This window comes from Mauremys reevesii, unplaced genomic scaffold (assembly GCF_016161935.1).
Source record: "Mauremys reevesii isolate NIE-2019 unplaced genomic scaffold, ASM1616193v1 Contig54, whole genome shotgun sequence".
In the NCBI taxonomy this organism is placed as follows: domain Eukaryota; kingdom Metazoa; phylum Chordata; order Testudines; family Geoemydidae; genus Mauremys; species Mauremys reevesii.
The window spans coordinates 88,244-103,510 of NW_024100867.1; the positions used below are offsets into that span (position 1 = coordinate 88,244).

Here is a 15,267-nt window from a genome sequence, read left to right on the forward strand (position 1 = left end):
TTCGGGTTAACGTGCAGCACAAACCCAACTAAACCCACAGGGGTTGGTTAGTGGTGGGGGCACCCCCTAGAATTGCATGCAACTCATCATAGAAGCGGCATGTCTGGGAGTCTGACCCAGAGCAGCTGTTTGCCTCTTTGTTTTTTTGGTAGGCTTGCCTGAGCTGCTTAAGTTTCATGCGGCACTGCTGCGGGTTCCTGTTATATCCTCTGTCCTTCATGCCCTTGGAGATTTTTTCAAATATTTTGGCATTTTGTCTTTTGGAAAGGAGTTCTGATAGCATGGATTCGTCTTCCCATACAGCGATCAGATCCAGTACCTCCTGTTTGGTCCATGCTGGAGCTCTTTGGCGATTCTGGGACTCCAGGGTCATCTCTGCTGATGAGCTCTGCATGGTCACCTGTGCTGATCAGCTTGCCATGCTAGCCAAACAGGAAATGAAATTCAGAAGTTCCCGGGGCTTTTCCTGTCTACCTGGCCAGTGCATCTGAGTTGAGAGTGCTGTCCAGAGTGGTCACAATGGAGCACTCTGGGATAGCTCTCAGCGGCAAATACCATCAAATTGCAGCCATACTACCCCAAATTCAACCAGGCAATGTCAATTTCAGCGCTAATCCTCTTGTTGGGGAGAAGTATAGAAATCAATTTTAAGAGCCCTTTAAGCAGACAAAAATGGCTTTGTCATGTGGACGGGTGCAGGGTTAAATCAATCTAACGCTGCTAAATTTGACCTAAACTCGTAGTGTAAACCAGGGCAAAGATATAGCATACTCCAGTTTATCAGAGTTACCTTAACCACTGCTCCTGTAAGGCACACAGAAGTTGTAAACATTTATAATAAAAACAAAAATAGGTTTATTTAAGAAAGAATAAAGATTTATCCAGGAAAGAGAGAAGGTGATGGAAACAACTGGTTGAAACACAAATCAAAATCCTAAAGCATGACTCTGGATCTACACTCATCAGTAGTTACCTGTCCTATCTAATGAACCAGGTTTTCCCCACAAAGTTCAGTCAGTTGCAGAACTAGCTGGTGATCCCCTGCCTGCTGTGTTGTTCCTTTTCACCTTCAAGTAGCTTTGATCATTTGTCATGGTCTCTGATGCTTTTCTATTGAATGTTCTGGGAGGTGGCAAGGATGGACAACAGCGTTCTGTAGATATGTTACATGTTATACTTAATGAATAAATTTCCTATAAGACATATTTGGTGTATTGAGTTTGTCAGGCCTGAGCTGAGAACTGTTTGCAAAGAACAGGGGATGCTTTGCCAAGGGCTCCCTGTGTCACACCAACCCAATTTTATTTCTCTTATTCTTTATCTTTCCTCTTATTACACCATCTCCATCTCATGCTGACCCTGGTGTTGTTCCTGGTAAGGGCTTTAGCGAAGAGGTGTTCTTGCATTTTGCTCAGACCATGGCCAGGCCAGGGGTCAGTCTGATCCCCTCTCAGAAGGCCTTCTACAGCTGAATTCTGCTGTTGAGAACACTCTACTCCAATGCCCAAGAGTCTGAACCTGGGCATCTCAAGTGGGATTGTCCCTGTGGAGCACAGTTGAGAAAGTCTGCTATAGGCCATTGGCCTTGGCAGCAACAGCTGAGCTCCCTGCCATACCTGTAACACTGCACAGCCGCACACGAACATGTGCACAGCAGTGCACAAGGGATCCCATCACCTCTGGTGTTTAACCTGCTCAGAGGAAATTCAATCACATGTTTTTTACCACCACATCCCTCTGCACTGTTTTAACACAAGCACTGGCAAAGCAGCAGCAGTCTTGCAATGAGTCTTCTCCCAGTGCAGTTGCACACTGCCCCTTCCCAGCCTTCCAGAAGCACTTTGATAACTCAGAATAACAGGGCTCAACACAGCGGGACTTCAGTGGAAATGTAATGGCCTGTGATGTGTAAGAGGGCAGACTAGATGAGCTAATGGTTTCTTGTGGCCTTAAGCTCTATGAAGCTGATTCTGTCACCTGCCAAGCCGCTCACTGGAGTTAGTTGAAAAATTCATAATTTTGATTAAAAAATGGATGACATATTAAGTAAAATATTCCAAAGAGAATTATTTCAATTTTTCAGCAAATGGAAACTCGTATGCCAGCCCAACAGCAGCTGAGGGGAGATGCAGTGATCTCTGCTTGCCCTGACCTCAAACACCCACCCAGGGCAGTCCAGGTACCAGCACGCCAAGTGCGTGCCTGGGGCGGCAAGCCACAGGGGCCCTCTGCTGGTCATTGCAAGGGTGGCAGGCAGGTTGCTTTCAGTGGCTTGCCTGCAGAGGGTCCGCTGGTCCCACGGCTTCGGTGGACCTCCCACAGGTGGGCCGCTGAATCTGTGGGAATGGGAACCTCCACAGGCAAGCCACCGAAGAGAGCCTGCCTGCCATGTTTGGGGCGGCAAAATACCTACAGCCGCCCTTGCACCCACCTCTCAGATTTACAAAGACACAATGAATGAAAAATACAATATTATAACATTAGAACTTAAAACGTGTCAATTTAAAAAAAATTGTTTGGTGCATTGGTAATTCTTGTTCAAAAACATAAAATGCTACACCATGGCAGTGCTGAGGGGATGAGGGGTTCAGAGTGCAGGAGGGGGCTCCAGGCTGAGTCAGTGGGTTGGGATATGAGAGGCAGCGAGGGCTCAGGCTGCGGGTGTGGGCTCTCAGGTACAGGAGGAGGCTCCGGGCTGGGGCTGAGGGGTTCAGAGTGTGGGAGGGGGCTCCGGGCTGGGGAAAGGAGTTGTGAGGGGGTGAGAGCTCTGGCTGTGGGTGGAGACTCTGGGATGAGTCCGGGGATGAGAGTTTTGGGGTGCACAAGGGTGCTCCAGGCTGGGACTGAGGGATTTGGAATGTGGGAGGGGGAACAGGGCTGTTTCAGGGGATTGGGGTATGGAGGTGGGGAGGCTCTGCTGAGGGTGCGGGCCTTGGGGTGGGGCTGGGGATAAAGGATTTGGGGTACAGGAGGGTGCACTGGACTGAAACCCAAAGAGTTTGGTGGGTTACGTTTCCCTCCTCAATAGCTAGGGTGGCCAAATTCTGAGAAGAAGAGGGTCCAGTTATCACTGAGGGCCACAGAGCTAAAGAGGTAATAACAAAAAACATTTTATAAATAGGGGATAGGAGTCTCCTTGTCTTCATATCTTCATAAAAATTGCAGACAGAAAAACTATTCTCAAATTAGTCCAGTCCACAAACTGACTTTTTTTTTTCATTTCATGGTACAAGTTCATATTGTTGTATGATTACAGACTTTTGCTTTGAAAAAAGGAAAAAAGGTGTGTGAAAATGCATACAGTATATCACCTGGGTCTCAGTTTTCCCAAACTTTCAAAAACAGTACAATTTTTCAGTACATACTTACATTATCAATCATATTTAGAAGATTTCTGCTACTTTTGGTGAAAATTAAACATTGGGTTTTTTTTAGTTGTGACCATTTTTATAAGCCATCCTAGTACATAATGAAAACAATTAAAGTTCTTGTAATTTTGGTAGAACACAATTTTGCCCTTGAAATGTATTGCAAATTTCTAAAATACTGGAAATGGCACATGACATTTCAAAAACATCTGAGTGAGTCCGACCACGCCCCGCATTGTCCCCACATTCATACACACTCTGGAGTTCCCTCACTTCTAGGGAACCCCGTTCTGAATTTTTCTATTCCCTTCCAACAGCTCTTCAAATGTTTGCTTGGGTCTGGTCTAGTCAGTAGTTAGATCTTTTCAAGTTTTTCCAACACACTTTAGCAAATCACAATAGGTTTCACAGTGAAAAGCCTCAAAATTTGCTCAGGTACTAATGTTCAATACCCAATTGGTTAAAAAAATGTGGGTGCCCTTCTGAAACTGAGAAATACCAGGGACTAAGCACAGTCTATGCAAGAGAAAGGATGGTCATGTAATTAAATTGCTGGATCTAAACTCAGACTCTCTGTGTGAACTTGGGCAAGTCATTCAGTCTCTTATGGGTCTCCGTTCTCCATTTGAAAAATGGCAATAATAATATTTCCTTTCTCTACCTTTTACCTGTCTGGTCTATTTATATTGTAGGATCCTCAGGGCAGGGAATTTCTGTGTGTAGTGTTGCTCCTTCTTCTAGCACCAGTGTCCTGTTCTGACACCAGCATTACCCTCAGCCAATTGGTGGCAGGTGTCCAGCACCTTGCAGATCGGAGGAGAAATCAGTGACAGGGAGCCTGGATAAACTCTAAGTGAAATTTGTCATACTTACATTTATTCACCTGTTTTGGACTGAGATGGTTACACAGCAGAGACTCCTCTTCCAGAGATCTGAGCCCAGCACCAAATTCCCAAAGAGAATCTCTGCCTCCAGAATGGACTCAAATCAGCGCCAAGGGCAACGAATAAACTCCCATACTGTTCACACAGCTACTGCCTTCCAAAAGCTTATCCACAACACCACTCCTCATTTGAGGGGGGGCCTTTCCTTTTTTATCCCAGTTGCGTGTTTTTTTACCTTCACGTGTACCCTCCCCACTTTGGGTCTTTTTTCTCCTCAACTTCTCATTTGTCTTCCCTCATTTCTTACCTCTAAATCCGCATGTGGATTGGCCAGGGAGAGGAGCTGGTGGGTAGAGCCGCCTGTCAGATCAGATGTGACGATCCCCATTCACACTGTGATTCCTCTTCTCTGTGTTTCTCTCTTCTGCAGATTGTGGAGTTGTAATCTCACAGATGCTAGCTACAGGGACCTCGCCAGTGTTCTCAGCACCAGCCAGAGCCTGACAGAGCTGAATCTGAGTCATAATAAACTGGGTTCAGTCTCTAAGGTGCCACAAGTTCTTTTTTATAATAAACTGGGCGATGCCAGAGTGCAGCTGCTGTGTGAGGGACTGAAACACCCAAACTGCAAACTACAGAAATTGGAGTAAGTAACATTTGGCCTCTTCTGTGTATTTACAGGTGTCCCCTGTATAAAGTGCTTGCCACAGTTAGAGATGGTGGAGGGGAGGAAAGACTTTTTTCCTTCTGCTCCACTCTGACGTTTCTCGGGGATGGAGTCACCTCGTTATCCCCTGCCTACAGCTAGAGGGAGTCTTACTAGTAGTAGTTGGGTGTCAGCTCCCTGGCATCAGCAGCCTTTTACTCACTCAAGCACTCTCCTCTGGGCTTATGCCAGCCCAATCCTGAATCCTGATTCATTCTCCTGTGATATCCAGCCCCTGACTGTGGCTACTCAGAGAAGTACCAGAATCTCTGCACCCAAAGATGTGGTGTACCCCAGTTATCAGAGTTATCTTAACCACTGCTCCTGTAAGCCACACAGCACTTGTGAACACTTATCATAAAAACAAAAAGAGGTTTATTTAAGAAAGAATAAATATTTATCCAGGAGAGCAGGTGATGGAGAAGGTGATGGAAACAACTGGTTGAAACACAAAACAAAATCCTAAAGCACGAACTTGGGTTTACACTTGTTAATAGTCACCTGTCCTATCTAATGAACTAAGCTTTCTCCAGAAATCTCAGTCAGTTGCAGAACTAGCTGGTGATCCTCTGCCTGCTGTGTTGTTCCTTTTCACTGCCAAGTGGTTTTGATCATTTGCCATGGTCTTCGTTGTTTTTCCATTGAATGTTCTGGGATGTGGCCAGGGTAGACAACACAGTGTTCTGTAGATACATTACATGTTATATTTGATGAATAAATATCCTATAAGATGTCTTTGGTGTATTGAGTTTGCCAGGCCTGTGGTGTATTGAGTTTGCCAGCCCTTTGCCAAGGCCACTCTGTGTCACACCAACCCAATTTTCTTTTCTCTTATTCTTTATCTTTCCTCTTATTACACCATCTCCATCTCATGCTGACCCTGGTGTTGTTCCTGGCAAGGGCTTTAGCGAAGAGGTGATCTTTCATTTTGCTTTATGGCCAGGCCCCTCTCAGAAGGCCCTGATCCCCTCTCAGAAGGCCTTCTACTGCTGAGTTCTAGCAGTTGAGAACACTTTGCTCCAATGCCCAAGAGTCTGGATCTGGGCTTCTCCAGTGAGATTGTCCCTGTGGAGCACAGTGGAGACTGTCTGCTATAGGCCTTTGGCCTTGGCAGCAACAGCAAAACTCCGTACCATACCTGTAACTCTGCACAGCCGCACACAAATGTGCGTACAGCAGTGCAGAAGGGATCCCATCACCTCTAGTGTTTAACCTGCTCAGAGGAAATACAATCACATATTTTCCACCACCTTATCCCTATGCACTGTTTTAGCACAAGAACTGGCAAAGCAGCTGCAGTTGTGCAATGAGTCTTCTCCCAGTGAAGTTCCACATTGCCCATGCCCGTCCTTCCATGAGCATTTTGATAATGCATAACCACTGGGCTCAACACAGGGCCCTTTAGGGGAAATGTAATGCCTGTGATGTGCAAGAGGGCAGACTAGATGAGCTAATGGTCTCTTGCGGCCTTAAACTCTATGAAGCTGATTCTGTCACCTGCCAAGCCGCTCACTGGAGTTAGTTGTAAAAATTCATATTTTTTATTAAAAAAATGTAGGATGTATTAATCAAAATATTCCAAAGAGAATTGGCCTCAAACACCCACCTCTCAGATTTACAAAGACACAATGAATGAAAAATACAATGTTATAGCAGTAGAACTTCAAACCCGTGTCAATGTAAAAAAAATTGTTTGGTGCATTGGGAATTCTTGTGCAAAAACATAAAATGCTACACCATGGCAGTGTTGACTAACCCCCCATTTATATGTATAACGCAGATGCCCCACAATGCATAATGACTGCCTGTTGACAGCATCCGCGGCAATTTCCACAATCCTGAGATATGCTAAAGAGAACATAGAGCAGGGTAATGAGTGAACAAATTTATACCCAGATGAACCCTACCCTCTGCACTACCCAATCCCAACTAAATCCTTTTTCCATGGTACTTTATCACCCACTGAATGTTCCCATCCTTCCAGTCCAAAGGGACTGCACTACAGCAGGTGGGGAAGAACTTTGGTGATATTCTCTGGGCTGCATGGAGGACCTTCAAGGTTATTTTTCCTTTGGGCCCAGAGCACTCTCATCTCTAGCTCCTATAGGAAAAAAGGATAGCGCGAAACCGAGTTTAGCTACTAAACAAACAAAACATCTGAAAAAATAACAAAATTTAAACAAAGAAGCAAACTCTGTCTAAAAAACTAGCAAACATGATTGAAGAAATGAATTAAAGGAAAACAAATCCAGCTCCTCGCTGTCCATAGTGTTGTCAGAGCATTACCGGTGTGGTGCTCTGCTCTCTCCGATGTTAATATCACTCAGCTGCGTGCGTGTGTTCCCTCTGTGTGCTGCCCCAGCTCTTCGAAGATAGCTGACCCAGCAGACCCGATGAGAACCCCCAATAACCACAAAGTCTAGTAAGGTACGAAGGCACGTCGGCCAGGTTTATTGTCGAAAAAAGTACAGCCTCCGGCTCCCCGGCAAACGTAGTCCAAGGTGCTGCTGCGATACAGCTAGCCAGTACATATGTACTCCCTGACAATGGACTCAGCTCAGTCAGTGGCGGGATTTCCACTGCCCCCTAGGCTGGACAAAGACACCGCCCCAAGGATGCATTCTTATACACAGATACAAACAAGTTACACATCACACCTGACGTATTGAGGTGCCACCTTTCTACGTAGCAGGTTACAACCTTTCTACCTATTAAGGCACCGCCTTCTACCTTGTACATGTTGGTTCGAACAAAACAACTCTATCCATCATTTTACCCTTTTGCCCCTGTCATTGGGATGGGTCGGCCTGTCCTTTCGTTATCTATGGAATGTTTCAGTATAATATGTTCTAATGCTGTGTTTATCCTTTGATATGCTAGGTGAATATGTTTTTCTGCAGCATCAGCCCTTTTCCTTGCCAGCTTCTGTGAACCGGCCTCTCTGGCTCACAACTTAACTTTGCTTTATGTTAGCAAAGTCTTGTTCGTTACTTCAGTTCAGGCCTCTGGCCTCATACTGGGCCTTTATCAGGGCCTGCACTTACTACACATAGCACAAACACCCAAAGCTGCTGGTGCGTTTCATGATCCACTCTGGGCCACCAGGCCCAGAATCTGTAGGGAGTTGTGGGGAGTGGCATTAGGAGCTGCTGACCCTCTCTAATAGCATCTGCAAGTGCAGGGTGTTGCTTCTCACAACACATGTGCAGATCCTTGTGCAAGACCCAACCATTTAAAGCAGGCAATGCAGCAAACTAAGTGCATACAAACACTCTAAACCATAGACATTATGCACCTTCTCCGTGAATGAGGAAATGCAGGGTAGGTGCAACAACCCACAGGCCCTGCAGCATTTACAGAGTGAATTCTTAGTGAACATAGTGCATTGTGTGCACCCAAGATAGAATGGCTAGTGTGGATGCACTGCATCATTGCAGCTTCCAGTACAGTCACACTGTTGCAAGTTGCAATGTGGAGTTCTCTAGTGTACACGTTAGATCATAACTTATTTAGGGCCTTGACAATTAATACGAGGACTTTGAATTCAGTCTTGAAGGGAAGGGAAAACCAATTGTTTTTGTGGAGCATCAGAGAGAGGGGCTCCCATAAGTCATTGTTGCTTAGAAAGGAACTGCTGCCATCTGAGGCCTGGTCTACACTAAGGGGAGGTTCAAACTAAGGTACGCAAGTTCAGCTATGCGAATAGCATAGCTGAACTCGAACTACCCACCCGTCCTCACGCCGCGGGATCGAAGTCCGCGGCTCTGCCGACTCCGCCACCGCCGTTCGCGGTGGTGGAGTTCCGGAGTCGACGGGAGCACGTTCGGAGTTCGATATATCGCGTCTAGATGAGACGCGATATATCGAACTCCGAGAAGTCAAACACTACCCGCCGACCTGGGCAGGTAGTATGGACGTACCCTTAATGTCTTACTTATCTACCCCCCAGGGACATTTGTGTCAGTCTAACAATATTCACAGAGGTCTAGCCATTGCTTGGCAACACCTGTGGTTTAATATTAAATGTATTTAAGAGACCAAATAACCAAGCTTAGCTTAATTTATTAATTAGGGACAAAGCAGTACAGTATGAAAAGGAGGGCTACATACACTCCTTCTGGGAAGCAATTAATGTCACAGCACATTCACCTCACACAGAAGCTGTGCTTCAAAATATGCACCCAAGATAGCACAGCATGGTTCTTGACAAATTAGAAAGCACAGAATATGTCACCCAGGACTAGAATTCACCAGTCAGGTGTTTACCTTTTCTTCCTGCATCATGATGTATCTTTCTCTTTCTTCTGAATATTATATTACAAGAGCTACGAAAGCACTACCCAGTGTGCACTACGATGTACAATGGATGTATCATGCCTTCGGTCGATTTTATATTTGCTAATGTCAAAAGCTATGTTTTGCTTTGCAGAGTACATATATTTGAAGGGAAGCTGGAAGTGCTACCTGCTGTTCTGATAGACTGACACTTCCATCAGTAGACCCTGTTTTCTGTTGCTTATAACTTTGCTAACCTTAACCATATGGGCTTAAATTTTCCATGTTGAGTCTCTGCTTCAAGCTGGATATTTGTTGTGAAATTTCAGCCTTATGGTTCATCCATTCTCATCCACAGGCTAGGGAAGCACACTGTTTCCCCAGAGTAATTCTGGTGAACTTTTCAGTGAGAAGCTCTATTTCCCTCTATGCTTTTGATCAGGAACTTGAAATTTGGCACGGGGAAGCATTTGTGCCAGGGATATGCCTATTTCTGCCCCAATTTTCAAAGTTCGAAGCATTTGAAAAATCTCATTGTTGATGCTCAGTGGAGACTTGTTTCAGCCTTGCAGCTAGAATCTCCAACGTCCCTTCTTCACCGAGTATGCTCCAAACCTGAGGCTCCAGAGGACTAAACCAGCTCTGACAGGGTCTGTTGGGGAAATAAGGATCAGATCGGGAAATCCTGACTGCTATCTTGAGGGGTGGGGTATGTGGTGGGAGAGATTCCCATCCCAGTCTGAAAGGGGTTAATGATCTCCACTGGGCACACTCAGCCCCAGCCTGGTACATCTGTGACACCTATTGCACCTGGAGAGAGGTAGCTCCTTAAAAGGGAGGATCAAAGCTCAGGACAGGCTGAACTTAAGAGAGAAGCAGAACTAGCGCTCCTCTGCTCCACAGAGAAGCTGCAGAAGACTTTCTGATGCCTGAACCCTCTGGAGAGGCAGAAGAACTATCTTCACTCTGCTTTGCTTTTTATTAGAGCCCAGGTGCTCAGCCTGGTCCTCTGACACTGAGGGTGTTAGGAACCCAGCCCCCTTCTCAGAGACTATATACCTGTTAACTTGTGAAGAACAGCAGGGTGAACCCAGACTGTTTTGTGGGTTGCACTCCAAATCAGTGCTATAGCAATACCTCCAGCCAGAAAGGGTCCTTAGGGATGAGAGGGGGCCCACCCTCACCCCAAGGGGTGATCTAGAGGTACGAACTGTCATAGAGTTTGAATAGGAATCACCAGTTTGTTCAGAAACTTCACACATTCTGCCCAGACAAAGACTTAGCCAAATAGTTCAATCTACTTCTCCTCTCCAGACTGGATCACTGTAATTCACTGCACCTAACACTCAGTCTAACACTGCACATGTACCAGCCGATAGAAGAGAACTCTCCACCTCTTCTGTGATTTATGCCACTATGACCACATCAGATCAGTGCTCCGATTCCTCCATTGGCTGACAGTCAGCTTCTGCTTCCAGTTTAATGCCATCATCTTAATCCTCCACGAAACTCCAGAACCAAGCCCAGGACCAGAGATGACTCCCAGCCAGTAGGAGCAGACAGAGAAGCAGCCTCAGCAGAGACTGGTAGACATTGATGTCAGACTGCCTGCTACAAGTTGTCACTCTCAACATTTCTCTTCTTTGTGCTGTTTGTTACAACCCTGTCCTTTCCCATCCCCTCACAGTCAGTGCATCTCAACCTCTTTCCTTCCTTCCCGCCTTCTTCATCCGCCTCCTTCCTATTTCCTTCCATTTAGCTAATCCCCACCTAGCAACTCCCACCTAAAGAATTAAGGAAAACCCAAATGCAAAGACTCACCCACCTTCCCCCAACAGCAAAATTACATTCAAAAGGTCACTGTTGCACTGTTTATTCTGCTTGTGTGTTCTGTGCCTGTCCACTCCATTTAGTCTGTCCCACTTTACCAGTTAACGGGCTGCCTGCATCTCAATGTTCACCACGAGATACAGCACTGATTTGATCAGCAGAACCTCCATGTGCTTGTTCCTTAATCATGGTTTGTGGCCAAACACTGTGATGGCTCAAATGATGCTCATCAGCCAATGTTATGTGTGGGGCAGCTTTCTTGTTTGGGTTCCAGTGTTTCAACCAAAAGTGTCTCCAGTGAGCTTCTCTTCTTGCCAAGTGAATTATCACCAATGTATTGATGCTAGCTGAATAAATTCCACATTTTATTTAGGGTAGTTGTATTTTTTTATTACAGTAAAGAGACAGCTTTGCAATAGTTAAGGTTCAGACCAGCCTCCTTTTTCAAGTTAGCTAGGTGCCTGAGAGGTCTAAAATCTACCCAGTTAATCAGATTGCCTTGAATTTGGCATGTCTTATGGGTGCAAGGGCTTCTGCTAGTGACCCAACATTGGGCTAATTTGACCAAGCGGTTCTTGCAATACAGCCCCTCCCCGGCTCTTCTTAAAGTTGACACATTCCGGCAACCTATTTATGCTCATAGATAAAGATCAATCTAGAGCTCAAGTCATCACAACAGGGTCTCAAATGCTCCAGGGTTCCCCAACAGAGGGCCTGGTACCCACAAGTCCTTTGGGAGAAATCAAATTAAAACATTATTTCAGAGAAAGTTTTCATCTCCCAATAGGCACTTCAGAAGAATTGTGTACCTATTTATGTGCCTAATGTATTACACTGAGCATGTGCAGAGACAGAGACTGCTATCTGGAAAACTACCCATCACAGGACCTGGGTGACTCCAGCGATATGTTATGGTAATTGTATCTGAGTAACACCCCTGGCACTGTGAGTCCAAATCTCATCTAGGGCAGAAATATGAAGTAAAAGAAGGTGTATTATGCCAATCTGCTTCTGTTATTGGGGGGGGGGGATAATTTGTGGGAAATAGAATCTTAGTATGGCACAATATTCAGAAGGTGCTGAAACTATTGTTTGAAAAAAACACATAAGCCAGTGCTTGCTGGGAGCCCCTGTCCATTTATGGGAGTCTGACCCTTATCCTCCCCACCCTCAAGTGAGCCAGGTGCCAGGGGGCTTGCCTGTTGGGGGTGTCTGAGCCTGTTTCCCTATCCTGCATGTGAGCCAGGATTTTGGGAAGCCCTGCCCTCTAGCTTAGAACAGGCATGCTCAGAGCACACACCAAGAAAACTCTCCTGAGACAGGTATGTTTGACACACATCAGAAACTCTCCAGCACTAAGGGGGAAGAGAACACCCACAGAAAAGAATGGCGCAGTTCACATGTCTGAGAGCTATTTTTTCAGTCTGTCTTCATCTCCATGGGGTATTCTTTTTCAGCTGAGACTAAAACGGGCCACTTACCACCCCTCTGAGCCTTCAACTTCGAGGTGTGAAACCCCTCCCAGGGTAGAAATCTGAGAATGAACTGTAAATATATGGGCAGAAGGATTAAATTAAGGTAAATGCTCACAGAACTTTAACTCTGTCCTCTCTGAGTGATGTCTCAGAATGCCCATAACACACACACTTGCACTCTGCCTTTTCATTGTGATGGACAGAAGCTACCTGGCCTTGTCATGCACTCAAACACTGAGCCTACTCCCCTAAGAGAATACCACATTTGTAAAATGTAATAGCCACTTCATACCCTTTATAATCCCTTGAGACTTGCACACAGGTTATCACCTAAACCTACACTCTCCCCTACCCATCATTAAATCCCCAGACTGCTCTTATATCCCACGTCACCACTGACAGTAGCCATAGCACCCAGTGCCCTGCTATTGACACAACCTCCACAATTCTGTACTGGAATGATGCCGACTGGAATTTCATGGTTCACATACTCCTCTTTCTTTTGAGATAACACACAGCAGGGAGACTCAGACCAGATCCCCTAATATCGCAGTCACAGCTCTATGATGCTGCTGCTCAAGCTAATCCCTAGATCTCCTCGTGTCACAGTCATAGCTCTTCCAAGCTTCTTCCACTTATTCCATCACCATTCAGTACAGTAATACCTAACACAGTGATTGCATCTGGAGGGCATGCACTTAATTCCAAGTGGCTACTGCCAGCTCCAGGGGGCAATGTGGCTGTTTACCTTTGTTCTGTATTTCCTGTTTTTCTGCAGTGTGAGAAGGGCATAAGCTGTCACCGCACAACTCTGATTTAAACAAGATTTTTGTTATTTAATGATTAGTGTATCATGGTATTGCTTAAGTGCCCCAGCTGCAATCAGGGCCCCAGTGTGTTCAGCACTGGAAATGTTTTATTGGCAGGTGTCGCCAGGCAGTTCTGTTATAGTCTTCCCAGTTCTTTTTTAGCACGTAAACAAGGTTTTAGTTTTGGGGCAACATGTGTTGTATTAGTTTTATTGGGTTTTGCAGTTTTGGAAAGGAAGGAGCTGTGCAAGCAGCCAGAGACTTTGCTGTCTGCATTGCACTTTGATTACAGTCTATTCTGGAGGCAGGTTTCTGCTTGGGAGTCTGGTGTTGGGTTGAGATCCCTGAAAGAGGAGACAGTCCTTTATCCTGTGTGAGCATCTTATTCTAGGACAGACAATGGGAAGGGGAAAGAAATATTACAATTTCAATTTTTCAGATCCACTATTTGGCCATATTACAGAATCCACTGTGCAAAGAACCAAGTTTTGCAAATTTTTGCCATTTTATTGTGAGGTTTACAATTCTTGGTGGGGGTTTTATTCAGCCTCAGCTTCTTGAGTAATGTGAATATTTGAGAATTTTACCTTAAATTTTTATTTAATAATATTTTGGGGCCCTCGTGATTGTGGAGAGAAGATAAAAAAATGTGACCCACGTGTAACCTACACACACAGAAACTAGAAGGCTATGAAAAAAAAACACAAACACATTATTTTTAATCATGATTTTAGGGGCCTGACTCATGAACTTTGAACATTTGGAATGAGCAATACTGCCTCGATGTGAGAAAATGATTATGTCTTTGGAAAAGTACTTATTAATGTGAAAGAAAGGCCCAAAAAGGAGCTTCTTAAAGCAGCCGTGCTTTCAAGGGCATCTATAAATAATGAAATCTAAGTGATTTTACTGTCCTTCATCAGCCTACAAGCTTAAGGATCAGAGTCATATGTGAAGACATAGATTTCCTGTAGTGTTTCTAGTATTCCTATTTTGCGAAAGGGCAGAATTCTGAAAAGGAGGGGGTCATGTTATCCCTGATGGCCACAGAGCTGAAGAGGTAATAACAAAAACATTTTATAACTAGGGGGTAGAAGTCTTCTTCTCTTCATATCTTTATAAAAATTGCAGACAGAAAAACTGTTCTCAAATCAGTCCAATGTACAAATGATGACCATTTATTTATTTATTGCATTTCATGGTACAAGCTGATATTGTTTTATGATTACAAACTTTTGCTTTAACCAAAGAAAAAAAGTATGTGAAAACGTATACAATATATCACCTGGATCTAAGTATTTCCCGAACTTTCAAAAACAGTACAATTTTCAGTACATACTTACATTATCAAACATATTTTGAAGATTTCTACCACTTTTGGTGAAAATTAAACACTGGTTTTTTTTAGTTGTGGCCATTTTTGTAAGCCATCCTAGTACATAATGAAAACAATTAAAGTTCTTGTAATTTTGATAGAACACAATTTTGCCCTTGAAATGTATGGTGAATTTCTAAAATACTGGAAATGGCACGTGACATTTCAAAAACATCTGAGTCAGTCCGACCTCCCTCCACCCCCACCCCCATTGTCCCCATACTCACACACACTAGAGTGCCCTCACTTCTAGCGAACCCATTTTCTATTCCCTTCGAACAGCTCTTCCGATGTTTGCTTGGGTACGGTCTAGTCAGTAGTTAGATCTTTTCAAATTTTTCCAACACACTTTACCAAATCACAATAGGTTTCACAGTGAGAAGCCTCAAAATTTGCTCAGGCCCTAGTGTTCAATACCTGATTGGTAAGTAGCTCTTCCTTAAGAACCTCAACCATGAGAAAAAAAGGTGGAAAAAGACATCATGTTGATTAAAAAATATGGGGGCACTTCTGAAACTGAGAAACATGAGGGACTAAGCACAGCT

At 44.6% G+C, this 15,267-nt stretch overlaps 1 protein-coding gene across 1 annotated transcript in view; it reads left to right on the plus strand.

Moving 5' to 3' along the window:
* Positions 1 to 15,267, plus strand: part of LOC120394388 (NACHT, LRR and PYD domains-containing protein 12-like) — a 128,245-nt gene that overhangs the window by 43,860 nt on the left and 69,118 nt on the right. The window contains exon 5 of the mRNA XM_039518626.1: positions 4,683 to 4,898. Within this exon, the coding sequence (XP_039374560.1) occupies positions 4,683 to 4,898 (216 nt within the window). The remainder of the gene's footprint in view (positions 1 to 4,682; positions 4,899 to 15,267) is intronic.